The 20,681-nt window shown below is 39.3% G+C and overlaps 1 protein-coding gene across 6 annotated transcripts in view; it reads left to right on the plus strand.

Moving 5' to 3' along the window:
• Positions 1–7,769, plus strand: part of MTDH (metadherin) — a 34,365-nt gene extending 26,596 nt beyond the window's left edge. For all 6 annotated transcript variants that reach the window (XM_062490403.1, XM_062490407.1, XM_062490425.1 and 3 more), the window contains 2 exons: positions 2,018–2,174; positions 3,781–7,769. In XM_062490403.1, the coding sequence (XP_062346387.1) occupies positions 2,018–2,174; positions 3,781–3,851 (228 nt within the window). In that variant the 3' untranslated portion in view covers positions 3,852–7,769. The remainder of the gene's footprint in view (positions 1–2,017; positions 2,175–3,780) is intronic.
• The last annotated feature ends 12,912 nt before the right edge of the window (positions 7,770–20,681 follow it).

Consider the following 20,681-nt stretch of genomic DNA (forward strand, 5'->3'; position numbering starts at 1 on the left):
CTTCTGATATTGTTTAACTTGGCTGGTGTAAAAAGTTTTAGACACAGTGTGACTGTGTGAGATGGATGACTCGAGTTTCCAAGGTAGGTAGTTTAATCTTAAGCAAACGATCCAAAACATGATAATGAAATATAGGAAAAAATAAACTCAGTACAAATAAGTTACTATTCAGTGTATCCTCATAAACATCAGAAACAGCTGATTGTTGAATCTTATGTTTCACATCACAGTATCTGGTGATGGTATTTCCCTCATGCTGTACATTGGGCTGCATTTAAAACTTTTGCATTTTATCTGCTGGCCCAAGTTTTAAATGTAGAGAGATACTTGGAAAAAGAAGTAGCAGTTTGACAAGTCACTTCTTCAATATTGAAGTTATATTCTATAATTCTATGCATATAACTACTCATTTTTTAAAGTTTTCATCACTACCCACTTTCCTGTATCCAAAATTCAGACAGAAGTAATTGGAAAAATGTCCAGATAGTGCTGTATATATTTTTATCATTACATTTGCAGTAACACTGGATGGTGTAACACTCTAGCTGCAACATGTTTCTTAGTCAACCTGGGACAGCACAGCTGTTAAAATACTGAGTTGCTTTACCTGCTGGTCAAGTGTGACTGTCCTAACAAAACTGTGATACTAATAGTCACCTGAATTGATTACCTCACACTAGGAGCTTTATGTCCTTCTTTTCTTTTGGAAATCAGTTTTTTAAGTTGATTTATTTGTGTAGCTGATGATTGCTAGCTATTAGACAACATTAGAATTGGCTAAGCTTGGAATTCCTGTAGGATTGGAATTCATTTTATCAGCATGGTTGATGTATAAAAAGTATTTGTGATTATTAATTTTTCAGTGGATGGAGAGAAATACTTTAAGGGATATTAAAAACTCTTTTTACAGTTCATGTGTAAAAGCACAGCAGACTGACTATTCATGAAAAGTTAAAGAACTCGTGTTGGATTTTTTCAATTAAAGCTGTTTAATTTCTGTCTTAGTATGATACAATTAAACAAGAAATTTGCATCATTGTGTTCTCTTGAATGTTCTGGTTGAATTTTTGAGACTCTTACTTTATAAATGATCGGAGCAGTACAAACTGGTGACTATAACATAGGATCTGTACATCTGCATCCAGGGATGTAAACTTCACTATTTGATTTTCATAGTTGCAGGTCTTGCTTGGTGTGACACAGCTACAGCTATGATTTCTTAATAGCATCTTAAAGTTTGGGGTTTATTGCTGCAACACTGTGTTCCAATGCATTCTTTTTTGAAGCCTTTTGTAGTTTGGTGACTTGCTGTGGGATCTTCTGGTTTTTATATTTGAATTGAAATGTCAAAGTGGTTTTTTTCCTGTTTTGCTGTCATTTTAATTACAATAAGGGCTACACACTAGAATAGTTATATTTTGTCTCTGTAGTGGGAACCTTCAAAATCAACTAGGTAATTGAAAAATATTACAACTACCTTTTATTTGGCAATTATTTTTGCAATAAGCTCCACTGAAATATGTACTGACTGTGCTCGCCAATATTTGCTATTCTATAAGTATACAGAGTGTTTTGAGCAGTTTATAGGAATGACTGGAGATGCTTTTTGTTTGATTTGTTTAGGGCTTGAGTTATCTATTATTTGGTCCTATTTAACTTGCCTTTTTACCTGGCAACCAAATGCATATATGTGTCACTGTTTCAGATCTCTGTTGAATAGTCTAGTATCTTTTTAGGGTCTTGGTGATTTATAGCTTGGTCTTTCTTTGTATGTGCTGTGTTTTTAAGAATTAGTGCTATCTTTGCTTGTATGCAATTAAAAATTTTGGCACTAGATGGCAGTCATAGTATTACGGTCTCAATTTAAAATTCTTAAGAATTTTAATATTGGCTTAATTTTTCAATGCAGTCTTCTCAGCAGGTGCTAAGTATACTGCTTGAGATAACACCGTATAAGAGTTTTTACTTTTGTATTGCCTAAAAAACTTTTGGAAACTTGTTTTTGTTTCTCAAATAGTCTGAGGAGGCTCCTTCGCTTGCTGTTCCTACTGAGCCATCTGTAATCGTATCAGAGAGTAATTCTGACAAGATCACTTCCCAAGTGCCACAGATGCTGCAAGAGACAGATGTTTCTAGTCCCAATATTAAGCAAAACAGTGTGCCTCCTTCACAGAGTAAGTATCTTCTCAGTGCAGTTTGTCTGAAGTTAGGATGTACTTTTTCACCATGGAATGTGGTAGTCAGAATGCCTTGCCCTGGGGTTTAAAGTGCCATATCTGAGCATTGTATGTCTTATTTATACATCTTGCCATTTTTTCAACTTCCTTGAAGCTGAAAGCACCTTTATATATTTATTTTCACTGTGACGAAAAATTGGCTTCATATGCTTGGATGACTCAAAATGTTTGTTGGGCTTGTCCAGTCCTTAACAGACATTTGGATGTACTCATCACCATTGGGACTGGAGCTCTGTGCTGTGACTAAGGAGTTCCTGTTCCAAAGGGCTGTTTGCAGGTCTTCAGTAGAGAACAGATGGTTACTGACATTGCAGCTGACAGAATATTTAGCTACCAGAAAATTGGGGGAAAATACAAATAATTCAATTTTCAGCCTACTGAGGTCTTTCGACTTCTCAGTTTAGCTCATTAGTATAGTTTTCCATATGCTTCCATGTAATCATAGAGGGAAAGAGTTGCTTATTTGGGAATAGAAAGGTGTTTGGGTGGGAGTGCTTTTGTAGTCTAACAGCACATAGATCAGGCTTAATTGCTGCAGGTATGTTGGTTTTTGAAAATGTACAGTGCCCAGGAATGTCAAATGAACCCTCTGTTGTACTTGGGCAAAAGTGTTCATACTCACAAGTATTTGAGTACTTGAGAAAAGTTCACAGTAAAACAGGAAATGTGGAATGGAAGTGAGGATGTGGAAGGTATTGCCTGGAGAAAAAAAAGTTGTTTTGATTCAGTTTCTTTAATAAAATTAATAAATACTGATGATCCATAATAAATTGTTGGCTAAATGTTGAAGTGCTAAATGAGTTTTTTAATGACCGCAAAAGAAACATGATGACTTAATAATTACAAAATCTCATTCAGCTGCATTAATTGGCTTCTTGGTTTTCAATGCATGAAACAATGGAATATTTCAAGTCAATATATCAACTTAAAACTTTTTATTCTGGTTCTAAAATATTAAATCTTTAGTCATTGATTCATGCCTCAGCAATTGAAAGCACATCTCTTTGGTTTAGTATGTACAATACTTTAATATTTTTTACCACTTTTGGCAGCCAGCATGTTTTAAGGCAGTCTTTTTTATTAAGAACATGGTGCTTATGTATGGGATTATGGATGCCATGTAATCACATCTTTACGTAGTGCAATACTTCAAAAAATATTCTTCTGACATGTCACATATGTAGTGATTAAGAACAGTGTAATCTGGTAAAAGTGAGCATTTAATGTCAATTGTGTACATGTACATTATTTCTAGTAGGCCAGAAAATAACAGTGACTCTACTGTAGGTAATACATTTGCAAAATGAATGATCTTTGTGTACCACTCCTAAGTATTTGTGAGATAAAAAAGTAGGATGAAATTGGCAAGCATTGTTTTAGATGCATTTCAAATGAAATTATTTTCATTTGAAGCGGAGGAATAAAACTTCTAGTTGATTGATCTGAATCACTGTAATAATGCAGTGTGTATTATGGGATTTTAAAAGCCAATTCTACGTAAATGTTCTCAATCCTAACACTATAAATATGTTATGTTTTTTAGCAAAGTCTGAAGAAAGCTGGGAATCTCCCAAACAAGTTAAAAAGAAGAAAAAAGCAAGAAGGGAAACGTGAACTTCCTGAGATGGACATGTGTTGCTGAATATTGTCATGAAGATTATGCTGTTTATGCAATAATTTGTGAACATGTACAGAATTTTATATAAATTTCAAACAATTTTTAAAAACAGAACTGCTGTGAACACAAACATCTTTAAAAAGGAATCAAATGAAAGTAACTTTATGATATAGCAAACAGAACATGCTACATTTGAAAGACATTCTGAAGAGTCTGTTTTTCCAACTTTTGGAGAGAGATCTTAAGTTAAAAAAAACTGGTTTTACAACACAGTGCCCTGTTTACAACAGATTATACTCTCATCTACAGCTGCGGATAAAAGATTAATTTCAAGGAAAGGTTTTCTGTAAAAATAATCGTCTGTACAATAGTGGGTGTTTCTTGCATCTCTTATGAGTGATGCATTAGAAGCACAGAATGTCAACCATTTGAATTTGTTTCATGCCTAAATCAAAGTGCTTTGATTAAATACATAATCTGCCATATCTTTACAGTAAGTTGGTTAGCGAATCTGCTAGCTATTGCAGGAATCACAAGTGCAAATCATTAACCATTTGTACAGTCAGACCTTCATGGTTTATTATATGAAGTTAACACAATAAAACTGCTTTGGGTTAAAAGTTTGAGAATGTGATTTGAAACTTGAGTATGGTTCATGAAGTTATTTTTTATAATGTCTATTACCTTACTTGAATTATTGAAGATAACAGTATATTTTTAGGAATGCAGTAATGTGCATAAAATTGGTTATCTTTATCATTCCCTACAGTTCTTGGTTGATTCAGAATCCCACCTAAAAATCTACTCTTTCAACTTATAAACTCATGAAATTAACTGAAATCAAACTTTTCCTTCTCCTAACCCTCATTGAATTACCATACCAAATTCTGTTGTCTGTATTACTAAAACTCTAAACAAAGCAAAGTGAATTTTTCATTCACAAATTATTTGGATTTCAAGATCTGTTGGAGAACTGGAGTAGCTTCAGACAGCTTTAATTGACATTGTCAAAAACCGTTATCAGGAACACATTTTTTTACTGCCTTAACCTGTAGTACGTAGAATGTGTCTAGACTTCTGGACAGGAGTTAGCATTTTTATATTAAGAAAAAATAAAAAATTATGCAAGTAAAGCAGTTGTAAAATAAAGACCATTTCCCGCTTGAAACTGTTAATTAAAATGGCATTGCAAATGTGTTGTCATTTTCAGGCACTGTAATGATGTGGTATGGAGATGTGTTTGTGTCTGTAAGGTACATGCTCAGCCATGTACACTGTAAATAGCCTTTACAAAAATTGGTTTGCTAAGGATGGTATTTAGCATCACCTGATAAGTTCAGTTAAAGAGTCAGGATTCTTTTCAAATTATTGACTTCTGGTTTTGTGGCACAAACAGAATTGTTAACAGCTGTAACACGTGGTACTGATCAACAATCTTGCACTCTTACTGTACTCAACTGCGGTTCGACAGTATTGCAAGGCAAGAGCAGAATAATACAAGTTGGGTTTAATTATACTAAAAATGCACCTGCTAAATGGAGAGCTTTCCTAGTAAATGGATACTAACTTGCACAGGTATGAACTCCTGTATATCAGGAACATGACACTCTAAATTGATCTGTTAAAATAAATTGAGCATACTGATGGTATTGATTTATTTACTGGGAGGGAATAATGTTTGAGTGACATTTGTCATGATTCATGTAAAATAAATTTAGAACTGAAATACAGCTTTTCAGGAGTATCTTAAGGAAAACATAAAAACAGGATATTACAAAATCATGCAGAGTCCTTTGCTCATAAATAATATAATTTTACTTGTCTTCATAGTAAAGGTTAAAAGATACCCTTTGAATTCAGGTTTTTAATGTATGTCTGAAATATGTTTCCAATCTGTGTGTTATGCTACAAGCCTCTTTCATGGAAAATACAAAGAGTTTATGTAATGAAAGAGACTGCCCCCAAGGACTTTAACTGCATAAATTCTTCTTCTTTTTTTTTTTTTTTTTCCCTCTTGAAAAGAAAATTGGTGATGTTTCTGGGTTAGTCAAATGGCTTGTCATTCTGGAAAAAATCAAACTAGCTAAAACATAGGAATCCTGCTAACTAACAGCTACTGCTAAGCAGGGTCATATAAATACCTAGCCTTCTTTTCAATATGTTACCTATTTAGCAGCACCTCTTACTGTTTTCTTAATGTTCAGTTTCAATGTCTTAGAAAGCAAAACGTGCTTTATTTGACATTCTTTGAAGAGGTAGTAACTATCATATTGTCTATAAATAGAAACTTGAGTATCTGTGTACTGTCATGTTTCTATGATTCAAGCAGTGGTTAGTCTTAATGATACACTGAATCCAGACTTTGGTACTTGGATAAAGCAAAAAACACCATTTTAAAGAAACTTAATTTTTTTTTTCTTTTTTTCTTCGGGTGGTTTTTTTTCTGTTGCTGAATGCATGGAATGGTTTCATAAATCCAATATGTTGTTTTTTCTAAATACTTCAGAATTATTTGTATGTGTAATTTAAACTTGTGATGATGTGTAATTGGATAGTCATGGCATATTTTTATTTCTTTTGTGGGGAGGGAAAGGTGTACAGAATTCGTATGTGCTTGTTACAAAGGTAACTGTGCATTGGTTTGGAGGGGGGTGAAAACTGTATTTCTGATGCCCTTTTAGAAGTCTAAAGAAAAAGTGCAAGTGAAGAGCACTACTTTAATATTTACTAAGAAAGAATGTACATATTAAAAGCATTTCAAAATTTATAGAAATATTGCTAGTACTGTTGTGTTGTAACTGAATTGTATCTAATTTGAAGCCACTCTATTAATAGTTACTAGCCATGGGATTTTCCTGTGAATAAGGCTTTTGAAAAGTGCAGACGTCAGAAGTGCATGGTTTAAGCAGACTTTCATATATTAGTTGTTGTGCCTTTAACTCAACTAGGTTGCCTGTCAGGATTTCAGCTTGCAGGTCAAATTGCTGGTCTCTCACAGACTTGTACCTGTGAGTCTCCTCCTGGTGACCACTGAGTCAAAATGAGCAGTTCTGTTTTCTCAGGCCAGCACTAAAAGATTTCTTCATTTTTCTGCTGTAACTGGAAGGGGAAAAAAAAAAAAAAAAAAAAAAACAAAAACCTGAAAATCTTAATTGCTTCTTTAAATACTCAGCTAAAAATATTTTGATATTAAAATTCTGAGTGAATTACTTCATTTAAGAGCAAAGAGCATCAGCCAAATGAATATGGGAGGAAGGGCTGCGTGACTGATAGTTCTTAACTTGAAAGTAATGTGGCAACACAATGGATTTTGCTCACTGCAGGACTAACAACTGCTCTTAGTTTGGGTGGGTGTTGGGAGCAAGGTGGGATGATTTGTTCCTTCATGGGTGGGGGGGTGGGAATTATTGTGGCCTGTGTTCTGTATCATGTAATCTTGGTTGAATTACTAAAATTGTCTGTTTTCCATAGTGGGTACCGTCAGTTGAGGAAACTATTGAACTTCTGCTTTTTGAATTTATGGCTATTTGTACCAAGCTGAAGGTTTCTGGTTCAGTGAATATTGGGTTTTTAACTGAAACTGTGATGTTTTGGTGTATTTTGAAAAGTGTGTTTGAAACTCTTCACATGAAACTCATGTTAAATACTCTAAAAAAAAAAAAAACATGTTTAGGAACATCTGCAGCTATAAACAAACGTATTTTCTGTCTTATTTGTAGCATTAAGTGCTGTAGTGGTTCTAATGCTAACTAAATGCCAGTACACCCACTAGAATTTTCTGCTGCAAGATAAGGATTAGGAAGGCTCAAACTTTAATGGCTATAAAGCAAAACGTTATTAACAGAATTACTAATAAAAATAAGAAAATCAGAATAAACCTTCAGAACACTTTTCCTCTCCCCACACCCTCTTTTCTTTCCCACTGACGACACAGAGAGACAAAACCTGGGACTTTCAGTTAGTTTACCACCTCTAAAATAGTCTTTCTTCAGTTCTCTTAGGGAGAGGAGTCTCTCTTGCCATGCCATGGAGACTTCACAAGAAACAGTTCTCTTGTGGCCTTAATGCCACAGTGAATCAGCAGCCACCGGCAAGTCTGCAATCGTGAAGTCTCTCCCATGTTTTCATAGTTTTTTTCTCATAAATACCCCCATGGCTCATTTCAGCTTATTGGGGTATAATTTTAAGGACGAGCTGTTCTAGTATAGAAACAACAACTCTTTTATCTCTGGGAACGGAGGTTTTCTCCTTCCATCTCTGGGTCAAGGTTTCTCATCTCTTATCTCTCTCTATTCAAGCTTCTCATTGGATCACAGCTACAGCAACGTCTGTTTATTTCAACACTGGTGCCACTGATCACAGCTGTGGTTAGAGCGCATTCTGAGTTACAGGGAAAAAGAAAAAAGTGATATATCAATTTTATCTTCACCGTAGCCTCACAAAAGAATTTCAGCCTTAATCTCCTCCCATCTAGACTTTGACTCATTTACTGATCTCGCTGTCTCCGTGTTTTCTTTACGTGTCTTCACCCTTACCGTTTTCCTGCTGTTCGTAGGTTCGTTTGTTCTCAAGCTTTATCAGCTGAAGCAGTTTCTGTAGAGTTCTGCAGGCTGGGAGGTTGATCTCGTCCAGGCTCTGCGTCAGGGACATCCCTCGCCTTGCCTCTGTCGGTCACCTGGTCCCCACCAACACCTGCGAGTCGCGCTGGCTGCCGGTGCCACCCTGCGCCTTCCCTTCAGGTGGGATGCCCAAAAAAGAGAAAAGCTGCTGCCAGTGCTTTTGTCTTTCTGTCCGCAGCATAGCTGGCTAAAAACGGCTAAGAAAGCAAAGGTGACTGCGAGCCGTGCCGAGACAGCCGCAGGGGAGGGCGCTCCCGGCGCTGGTCCCGGCCGCGTGGTTGCTCCCAGAGCTGGAATGGACCCCAGCGGCACCACAGCAACAAAAAGGACCAGCGAGCTCCCCAAGAAGGGACCAGTGCTGCAGCAGAGCCTGGCACGGCCAGCGCCCTGTTCGAAGGCCAGAAGCAAGAGAGCTTTTCCCGGGTTTTGTTAGTTTTAAAATGTCATTTCACAGAGGCGTGTTCAGCTCTTTTAAGTGGTTTAACTGGGTGTCACCATGCAAAACTAGCCAGCTGCTTGGTTCTGCCAGGTCCCCACAGGGAACCAGCCCCCCAGCCTGAGGACTCCCTCCCCAGCTAAAATCCAATCTGTTGGACCGTGACAAGTGCTCCCTTAACCTGGCTCAGTATTTTTAATTCAGTCCATGGCAGGGGATAAGTCATGGATCACTCAGAGCCAGATTGCCACAATGAAGTCAAAACTGTCTAGTATGAAGTGATTCTCTGTTTCCTTGCACATAGCAAGTCCGGTATTAACAGTATTTCCGTTTAGCTGTTCAATAGACTGACTTTAAGTGGTTCCTTATTTCAAATACTTCCCCAAGTGAAGTATAAACCAAATATGTTGTTACTGAGGTGGGTTTTTTCAGAGGCTGTTCTGACAAAGGCTGCCGCAGTTTGTTTTTCATGGCTGCTATTTCCTTGGCCAGCCTTACCAATGTAGCTAACACATAGTCATGCCTTGAGCTATGTCTGTAAACAGAGCTCTGGATGGGAGAGAATTCCTCACTGATGTGAGTCTGTAACTTGGACTTGCTCTCATACAGCCAGGCTTTAATGTATCTTCTGAAGAGGCACGGGACCTGGGAGAGCAGTGCCTTTCTGAGCTGTAGCCAGTTAGCCAAAAGAGTTGGAGCTGTATAAACTGCTGTTCTTCTGCTGCTGAGAGGCTGGGTGGCTGGCCATATATCTAAGGACATGTGCAAGCTTTACTTCTGCTCTTGGAAGTCTTCAAAGGCACTGTGAAAGATCGGTACCCTCACATTTTCACCTGCTCACAGAGGCAGCTAATGCATGTGGAAAATACCTGCAGCCATGTTTGAAGTTGCTGCAGCGTTAATTTTTTTCGAAAATATAGATTCCAGAAACAGCCTCCCTGGAGGGTAAAGAAGCTAATAAGTGCTGGGACTTTTTCAAGAATGCTCTTCTGAAAGCACAAAAAGAGTTCATCCCTTATAAAGATAAGGGATGTAGGAGGAGTGAGAGGCCTCGTGGCTTGACTGTGATGTTCTGATTCTACTTAAAAGTAAAGCATACCAGAGATGGAAATGTGGATAAATACCCATTGAGATCCATGTGCACATTGTCAGGGTGTGCAAAGATGCAGTTAGAAAAAAAAAGCTCAATTGTATTTGGCCAAGATGTCAAAAATACAAGAAAGGGTTCTTTCTGTACAGAAACACCAAGCAGAAACAGAAGACAAATACTGTCCTATTGAAAAACAGGACAGGAGACTTAGTCACTGGTAATGCTGAAAAGGCAGAGGCTCTCAACAGCTCCTTCAGCTCTGTCTGCACCAGAGCTGCTGCATCCCCAGCCTTGGGACCGAAAATCCAGGCTGCTGCAAACACAGATCCAGCAGTGTCAGTGAAGGAAGAGTGGGGGGTGAGCTATTACAGAAGATGACATTGCAAGGCTGCTCTCCATAATCTTTGGGAAGTTGTGGACTTCATGGAATGGGCTGTGGTGTGGATGAGTGCTCCATGCAGTGGTGGGAACTGGCTAAGAGGCAGCACCCAGAGGGTGCTGGTAAATGGCTCCTTTTCAACTGGGCAGTGTGGCACAAGTGGGGCCCCCCAGGGATTGATGCTGGGCCCAATGCTGTTTAATATCCTCATAAAGTGATCAGGAAGAAGGGATCAGGTGTACCACGATGAAGTTTCCCCATCATATCAAACCAAGTGGGAAAGTGGACACTTGGGAAGAGAGAGCCACCCCACAGGAAGATTTGGAAAGGCTGGAGAGCGGCTAACAAGAATCTGATGAAGTCCAGCAAGGGCAACCATAAGGTCTTGCACCTGGGAAAACATAACACAGGTGTGCAGCACAGGCTGGGACCTACCCAGCTGGGGAGCATCTCTGTGGAAAGGGATCTGGGGATCCAGGTGGACAATCAGATCAATGTGAGCAAACAGTGCTGAGCTGGCAAAGAAAGCCAACAGGACACTGGGCTGCATTCACAAGGGCATCACCAGCAGAGATCCAGAAATCATTATCCCGCTCTGTAGAGGAGACAAATCTCTCCGTGGATACCCCTGTGAGGAGCCCTTGATATTCTCTGAGATAAGAAAAACCACATATTCAGAAATTACTCATGTTAGAAAAATGTAGACCCTGTCTTATCTTTTTAGAATATTATTGATTAGATTTTATTCTTTATAATTGTTTTACACAAAGAACTCTGTATCTTATTGGTTTACTTTTGATCCCCCTCAAACCCTATAAAAGTACATGCAGTACCCCATATATTCAGATTCCTGCATGACCTCCCTTCACAGAATAAAACCTGTGGAAAAGTCTGAGCAGTTTCCAGTCTTTTTATGTCAGCTGAAGAAGGTCCATGTGAGCAAAGATAAAATCAGGATTGATCTGACTGCCTGAAGGGCCAGCGCTTACATACCTTCAAACTGAACCGAGAAAAGCAGGGGCAGGGGGGAAAAGGTTACACCACTCTGCTCAGTGCTCATCAGGTCACACTGGAGTACTGTGCTCAGTTTGGTCCCTGCTGTGCAGGGAAGACGTGGACAGGCTGGAGGAGGTCCGGAGAAGAGCCACAGACCGGGAAGCCTGTGACAGGGAAAAAGGCTGAGAGAACTGGGCTTGTTCAGCCTTGAGAAAAGAAGGCTTAGGGGAGACCTCATCACCATGTTCCACTGTTTAAAGAGAAGATGGAGACTCCCTTTTTACATGAACTAGGTGGAAAAGACAAGGAATGATAGGTACAAGGTTACTCCTGAGGAGGTTTCAATTGGACACATGGGGAATTTTTTTTTCACAGAGAATGATCAGCCATTGAAATAATCTTCCTGGGGAAATTGTGGATTTTGGAGATTTTGACATCCAGCTGAATAGACTGCTGGGCCATCTTGTCTCAACTGTGCTTTTGCCAAGAAAGGTTGGATCAGATGATCCTTATACTGTACTTTGAAGAAAAAAAAAAAAACAACAGCACCACCAAATTCCATAAAGCTGGCCAGATACAGTGCTGTTGAGTGCAGTAGAACTATGAACAGAAAACAGACTATAATAAAATTCTACATAATTGCTTGCTACCAAGCAATCTACCTAAAAATGGTAATATCTTGCTACCAAGCAATCTACCTAAAAAATGGTAGCAATCTTGCTACCATTGCTTGTCTTTCCATTAAGTGATTTGGGTTTTTTCCTGTGGTGTACATAAAATGCATCTCAATAATTGTATTTCTATCAATCACATTCTGCAGTTATCAATGTGATACTCTCTAGAAGTTAGAGACTTTGACATGTCCACCTGTTCTTCAAAGACTCTAGTCCTTCAGGTTACTGCAGTGTTAAACATTATACTTCTCATAACAACCACTCTGTGGTTTCTGAATTAGAGAAGAGTGTAATCCATCAGTGGTGGCGTGAGGGGGAATGAAACCTATAAATGCAGTGATAAAAAAGGATGTATTCTTGGCCCAGCTGAGTTTTGTCAGGGGCAGTTTAGGACAAGGCAGTGGCCTCAGGTGCCTGTTTCAAGTCATCTGTTACAAGTAACCCTGCTGTGCCAGCATCATCTTTCATTTGACTTTTGAAGTATGTTGTTCCAGTTTTGTGCCTTAGTTGCACTGCCCTTTAGCTTGGCTGCAAAGTTAGAGTCTTCCAATTGCTGTGAAACTTTTTCAGGTTAAACTCTTTCTTCATGAACTCTTGTCTGCTTGGTCTGGGTAGCCACTTCAAGGAAAAACCAAATCTGAGACTGCAGGGTGACTCCTGCAGAGCAGTGGTCAACACCCAGCAGCAGCAAGGCCAGCTCACCCTAATCCCTGCCTGCCCTGCCCCTCTGCCTCACCTCCAGCAGGAGCAAAGGAACCTGTCAAATCAGCTCTGGTGATATTTGAGAGTTATTCTTACCCCAGATGGCTCCCTGGTATTCCTGCTGGAAGTCAACTCTGTGGCCTGCGTAGAGTGGGGTTAATATTGGTGTTGTATTAAGTATGAGACTTGCACAATTGAGGGTCCACCTTCATAGATACCATCTGTCACCACCATACCTGGCTGATTATTTTTAAAACACTTGAAAATCTTAATCAATGGGTATTTTCAATATTTTCTCCATTTTTTGTTGAAATTCTTTTCTGCATTTTCCAAGGATGGAGGTTCAAACAGCAGTCTGCTCTGAACAAATGTGTCTTTTTTTTTTTTTAAAGGAAAACCTATCTTTTAATAAACGAAAATAATGTTACTTGGACTTGACCTGAATATTGAACACTTTTGAACAGTAGTACTAGTAGTAAAAAGTATTTAAGTGCTTTTCTGGAGCGGGCTCAGCACTTGATAGAATTGAGCTGGCAAATCAATACTGTGCTATTTTATATTCATACACTACAGACAGTTCAAAGTCATCCAACTCATGCAGCCTGCTGTTAACTGTGGAACTTCTTTATTATGTTTTAGGAGCAAGTCTTTTTCTGTGAGCCCTTAGCAGGAATGCAGAACAGAAAATGTAGTGACTTTTTGTAATGATTAAAACACTAACTTGTACTGCCTTGAATACTAAAAATATTTTATAGAGATGCATAATTGAAGGGCTCCAAAGCCTGACACAGGTGACTGAGAGAGGTTTTACATACCCAAAGATTGCCATGTGTTTTGGATTTCTGCAATCACATCAGAATGCTAGGCTATGGTTTAATTTAGTCAGAAGTTGTATGTGCCACATTAGAAAACAACATTTTGTCTGTTTCACTTTGAGGAAGACCATCAGTTGTGCAGAGCAAGATCATTATGGGAAAGCAGGATTGCAAGTGCTTCACTTTACATTAAGAATTCCATCTCTAAAATCTTGAATTTGCACTAGTATGCCACTGGAATTTGTGCTGACAGAGAGCATTGTGCTGGAACACACTTTCTTATGTGAACGCTTAATGTAATGTTAACATCTCTTGAGAGCACCACAAGTTATCTTTCACACAGTGTTTCACTTCTGCTTTGTGTTGCTGCTGTATGGAGGACTGTTTGAGGCTTTAAACTCTTTAGCTGTAATAATTCAAAATATTTCTTGAGCAGTTCACCTGGAAGTAGGTATTTTTAATGAAGTTTAACTGAAGAAAGAATTCCTAATTGCAAATATTTTTATTTTTTTCTTATGGCAAATCAGCAGCTTGGCCCTGCTCTAAATGAAGTAAAGATGTAATCAGGTGTTCTGTCAGGGCTTTAAGAATGTCTCCATCAGCATCAATGTGGTAAAACTCACAGTGAGTGGTGCTGTCTTACCAATACTATCTTATGTGGCAGTTAAGTGGTTTAAAGGCTCATGTGCATTAAACATCAAAAGGAAAATGTGCAGATTTGCATTTTCAAACTAAGTTTGGGTTTGGAGAAAGTCATGTTGGTGATCAGTTATTTTTACATTAAAAATTAAAAGAGTGCTCTCTCCAAAGTGGCCAATGTGTATCGTTCTTGTCTGCAGAGATAGAATTTCTGAATGCTGAGACTGGTATCTTATCTCTGGTATTCCGAAAGTTTGTGCATAAATGTTTGACACTAAATGAGTTGCAGTGGAGATAATGAGTTACAATTGTGTCTTACTGCAATTACACTTTTTCTTTGCCTTTACTAATCCATTACTGAATACCACTGTGAGTTGGGACAGCTCTGCAATGTTGGCTCAGTCAGGTTTTCCCAAAGTTGCCTAAGGCTATAATCAAACATTCAGATGTGCATGCCTATAAAATGCTTTACAGTCAGAGTATAGTAATATATATCGATAACCTATATTGGGACACAGCAAAAAGCTGTGTGATTGTGAGACATGTTTTTGAAACAATGTTTGGAGGTCAGCTGGCAAGTAATGCTATTTCAGTAGAATTATATTGACATATATTATGTAATTTGCTATACGAAAGATGAAAAATTAGAGATATTATTTAAACTATCACTGTTACTTCTGGCATTAGGTATCTTAGGAGGATGTTTTTGGAGACTGTGATGAAGAGAACCCAAGAGTATCTTTGTTTTTTATAATTAGGAGAATATTAGCAGCCTTGATCTTTTTCTTCTTTAGAAGATACAATATAAAATATACAATATTAGCTTCAGTCTCATCACACACACACATGATACTGTTGGCTCCACCTTATGTAGCTTTAAATCCAGATTTCCTAGCTGCATTTCCTAATACATACAGAAGATTTATACATTGGAACAAATTTAATTGAATTAAACTTTCTGCACCATCAGCACTGTACAGAAGTGTTTCCCTTGCTCTTGAAGTAGTAATATCATCACTGTTGTACCTCTGCACTTCATGAAGGACATATCATGGAGCTGTAATTACTTATAGTGTGTATAAAAGTTGCATGTAAAGTACTTGCAGTTTGCCTCTGCAGAAAAAGGCACATATTGGCTAACTGGGTTTGAATTGCTGTCGTGTGCTCAGCAAATCAATCATTAAGGGGATTCAGGACGCACAGCTGAAGGGGACTAACCCAGCTGATATTTTCAAGTATAAAGCCACCAGCTCCTATGGTATGCTCTGCAGGCTTGGCTGGAGAGCAATTGATCTCCACTGGTGACTCCCTAATAAGCAGTGGATGCACAAACAAGCAGAGGATGGGATACTATGAGAAATTTCAGTGGTTTTTTTAGCATAGAAAACAATACGTGTGAGACATAATGTTCTGTGACAAATGTCTGCCTGCAGTGAACACTGTTGAGAAGAGCAGGATGGCATTCCCTGGAGTTTGCTCCAGAGTCCAGCAGACTTGGAAGAGTGCAGGAGAAGAGGGATAACTCCACAGACATTCAAAGTAATGATGTTGATGCTTTTCAGTTGCTTTAAAGTTGGTGGTAGCTCAAAGCTCCAGGTTTTGGCGTGTTTGGCATAATATGCTAAGGAATAAAGTGCACCTGGGAGAAAGTCTAAGCAAGTAGGTAAAGTGATGATTTACTGCTTGAAACCTGACTGGCATTTAAAAATCTGAAACTGGGAAATGTTTCCTGTGTAAGTTACAGGCAGTAATACATTACAGTTATGGAAGATGTGTTGTTTCAATTCTTCTTGACTGTACTTAAAATCAGTATTAGTTCTCAACAGAATGGAAGGACGTGATTTATCACTAGATTGAGATTGCTGATAGAAGACAAAATGATCATGAGTTCTACTAGATGTAAGAAAAAAAAATCCCAACAGGTATATGAACAAAGCATGCCCAATGATCAAATTGGGGGGGATGGAGGGGCGGAAGAATATCTACATTCTTTTATATTAAAAGAAAAAGATGTGGTCTTTTAAAAGAAGGGGAAAACCCATAATCGCATAATGAAGAAGAGAATTAAATCTGGCAACATTCCCAGTGTTGAGCCATACTCAAATGAACCTATAAATTAAACATTAACTAATCTAACTAATGGAACTAAAAGGAAGTAAATGCTATTTTATGTATATTAGCTTTTCTTAGAAAGTTTGCCTCTCCTATCAATCAAAGACCTGTGACCTCTCTGACTGCAAACTCAACACAGTATTAGAAACTGTCACTGAGATTGCCTTTGCTCAAGCAATCTGGCAAGCAGTGGGACTGCTGGCAACACAACAACCAATTTATCCAACAGCCCTGTCTCATCCTTGTATGATGTACTTTATGGTCTAGAATTGGCTACAGATTGTGGATAAAATGTCCCAGTCAGTTTAATACTGTGTCCAGCATAAGCATTCAGGCCAAAAGACCAAAAACCTCCAAGCATGACCTTCCACTGGGTTGGTGTGTTGAAAGATCAGATGCAAATCTGAGGATGTTTTAATCTGAGCAGTGAAGAGGAAAGGGGGTACAATCCCAATACTGTGTCCATTGATTATATTAATACTGCTACGTCTGATGCTTGCAGGTTTAAAAGCTTGTGCAAAACTGTCAAGATCCCCACACTAATGAGGGAAGCAATAAACATACTCAAAGGACTGAAAGCGGGGTCTGATGAACAGAAAGTTAATATATTAAAAAAAAACAACTTGGGGAAGAATTTGTGCAGAGTAGAAATTGTTAGGATATGAGGTGGTAAAGGGCTCATTAAGCTGATGGAGAAAAATGTGATGAGTTTTATTTGGATATGGGACACCTGCACCAACCAATTTTGTTGATAACATTTACAATTAGTGGTGATGTCTCCACTTCTCAGTATCTTCAGGCATGCTGAGCCAGCAGGGAAAAAAACAGATGAACTAAAGCTATTACAGAAATGCACGGACTTCCCAAGGCAAAAGGAGAGACTTCTTTATTGTTAAGGTACTGGCAGAGCCAGGCTATAACTCCAGTGTAAACATATTCTGCGAGGTAAAACGTGAGCCTCTGGCAGCCCTGTGCAAAAGTGATTAAGAAAGAACAGCACTGGCAAGGGAGAGAACAGGAAAGGACACAAAAGAGACACATTTGAAAGCAGGCACTCCATGTGGAGCAGATCTCTTCTGAGGAGACTGCAGCCCGTGGAAGGCAAACTGTATCTGAGAAAAAGCTTCAAGAATGTGTTACCGAATTGCAATCCTGCTGCCAAGCAAATAATTAGATAATTGCCCAGCTTATTTTTGAGGTTTCTTGCAAATGTAGCACAGATGATTTCATCTCACCCAAAATGTTAAAATTAATCTGTGAGGCTGGCATGAATGAGAAGGCCAGAAGAAAAAATAGCTCAATCTCAGTGTACTCTAGAACTCACTGGACTTCTTGTGAGTCCTATATCTTCAGAGAAAAATTGAAAGGCTTTCAAGTAAGAAAAGGGGGAAAAGAAGGATGCAGTAAAGCAAGCCTTTCCTTGGAGAACATTTGAGCTGTTGGCAGGGCAACAGATCAAAATATTTTAATGATATGTTTCTTAAAACCATCACCTTCAAGTAGAATTATGAAGCTGTGGCCCAAGGAAGCTAGAGTTAAAAATAAACTTTACCATCAGGAAGTAAAATGTGCAAGTATATTAATTTCCTAAGGTATTAGAATCACTATCTTCTATACGACAAATCATGACAAAATATCCCAGTAGTGAGTTAAAAAGTTCCAGGCATTTCTCTCAACAATTTTAAGGATTTAAACAGAACTTTTAAAAGAAAGAAGAAATAAAAATAAATAAATAAATAAATAAAACACCAACCAACTATCCATCTGTTGTCCTTTGTTTGGTGCTTAAACACGAAAATTTAGCTCTGCAAGCAGTTGCACATCAAGCTGTGCAATTGCGATGGCTTTCTTACAGGCTCTGTGTTCTGAGTTGTAACATGCTAGAGAAAAATAGTGTTCTCACTCTGATCTTTTTTATGCAAACCAGGGGAATGAATAACCTCTTGAACCCAATTGGGATCGTAGCAGCAGTCCTATTTGATTGCATGTTGGCCAGTCTGTGTGGCAGAGGGGTAGTGTCACACCTTTATCGGAGGCTTACTTCTTTTATAAAGTACAGATATTCTTTAAACTTCACTGCATTAAATATTTCAACAGCTCTGAATACTTAAATCATTTGCAGCCATCCAGAAACACAGGTTTCTGAAGCAAGCTGAACAAAAGGACTCTTAAAATGGCCCTTTACTATAATAAGAGTCACTTTCCCAAAGTTGTCACCTGCCTGTGCCTGAGGACAATATGCAGACCTTGGTTTCCTGGACAATGTTTAACCCTTTTCTTATCTTAACTTGCCAAATGCAAAACAATTAGCAATGCCTTTGTTCACTGTGGTGCACGTGGCTAATCCTGCGAACAGAAGACCAGGTTCTCTTAAATTGTCCTTTTGTTTATGGGCTGTGGGCAATGCTGGGCAACGGTGTAATTGAATTATTCAAAGCCAGTTAAACTATGCTGCACCACCTCTGTGGGCTGTGAGTACGGACAGAAGATGGGAATCACAGACATATCTAAGCCAACTATCCGCCTCCAGCAATCTTGTTCAGACAGGTATTAACAGGGTTGGGAAGTACCAGTAACCAATTTTAGTGAGCACTAGAAAGGGCAAGAAAATGCTAAATGAACCAGAGCATCCTCTGGCAGGAGGGAGGAGTTGTCCCTGCAGTGAGAAGATCATGGGGGAGAGCAGAAGCAGGGCACAGAGTATACTGGGTTTTATTAAACAAAATAGCTTGCAGAACATTTGGCAATGCAGCGAAGTCGGGCTGTGTGTCCCTTCCCAGCTGGCTAGCAGAGCTCTCAGGGTGTGCTGGGGGAAATGAGTGGCTGTATGAACGGAGCTTGGTGATCTACAGTTCTGCCGTGGTAAGGAGGGGCAGGCAGGAGCCATAGCCCTGCATTTCCTTTGAGGATACAGCCCACAGCGACTGATACAGGGTGTGTCAGGCTTTGACCCTGTGCAGTGTTTAATTTCTGCATTGAACGTTCCCTTGGAAAAATTTCTTACTACATGGAACCCACTGCAAAGATTATCTATTTTTTCAGCACAATTGGAACAAGTGCTTGTAAGTAAGCTATTAATTCTCTTGAGTTTGTCTCACTTGCTGGACAAGGCAGTGATACCGGTCCTGTTCAATTTCTGATGAATAAAGATAACAAACTCGAGTATCTGTTGTACCTCTGGGGAACCTTGAAAAACTCAGGTGTCACCCAGTTCGGAAGTTGCCCCTGTTGCATCTTCAGTGATCTTCCACCATCAGGGTGTGAGATCAGATATTCTGGATTCACAGCCACTTCTGTAACATGTGCTTGTCATTTCTTCTTTTATAAGGCAAAGTGAGAGACATAGAAGTTTTGCTTACAGAGGCTGTGCTGAGGAGGGTCTGTATCTGTGCCAATACTCAAGCTCTGAAGCCTCCCCACTACCAAAATCTTGCCAAGCAAACCAAATACAGCTCGTTATAAATCAGGAGGATGATGTGACGTCTGATGTTTCCTGCTCTTTCCCATCAGGCTTTCTGAATGGAAATTAATAATTATACAGGAAAGTGCTCTGAAGTGATTAGTGTTTGCTGCTTATTCTTTCTTCCTTTTTCTTCTGAGAATATGGGGGTTAAAGCCACTGATGGGAAACCATAGTGAAAGCAGACACGCAGTTAATTTCTCCTTACAGAGATGAGGGCTGTGCTGGAGGGTATTATAAACATTCAGCGTCTGCCTCTTACAACTCCAGGACCCGAGTTCCTCCTGCCTGGCTGCTAAAGCCCAGCTTGTTGAACCCAACCCAGGCTGAGGGATGCAGCTGCTTTTCTCCCGTTTGCAGGCACAGGAGCCCAGCAGCGACAGCTGCACAGCTGGCCACAGGCAAGGTGCTGCCTTCATCTGCGCCTCCTACACGTAGGACTCACAGAAGACCCCAGTACAGACCAGCTGGTCCGGCTGGATGCTTGCAAGCAAGTAACACCCGCCCACCGCTGATCACCCACTGATCCCCCCAGCAGCTGGCACTTGCTCCGTACAGCCCTCACGCACAGTGAGGAGAGTGAAAACTACAGAGAGAAGGTGTAACTTAAGAAAGGTTTTATAGGAAGCGAGGGACTCTGCACACGATTGACCTCTTTTATACCCCTTTCTGTCTGCTCTTTCCTGATTCCCCTCCTCTAATTATTCCCTCCCCTTTGCTCCTTCACAATTCCTTTCTTCTAATTATTCCTTCCAAAGTTTTGTAGAGTCCCCCTCAAATATCCCAAAGCCTCTTGTTCTTCTTGTTTGCCCCTTCTTATCAGTTACAAACTCCAGGTGATCCTGTCCAAAGCTCTTCAATGGCCCATCAGTCAGTAACCTGACACTTCTGCGTTTTTTCATTG

The sequence above is a fragment of the Cinclus cinclus genome, chromosome 1 (genome assembly GCF_963662255.1).
Source record: "Cinclus cinclus chromosome 1, bCinCin1.1, whole genome shotgun sequence".
NCBI classification, from domain to species: domain Eukaryota; kingdom Metazoa; phylum Chordata; class Aves; order Passeriformes; family Cinclidae; genus Cinclus; species Cinclus cinclus.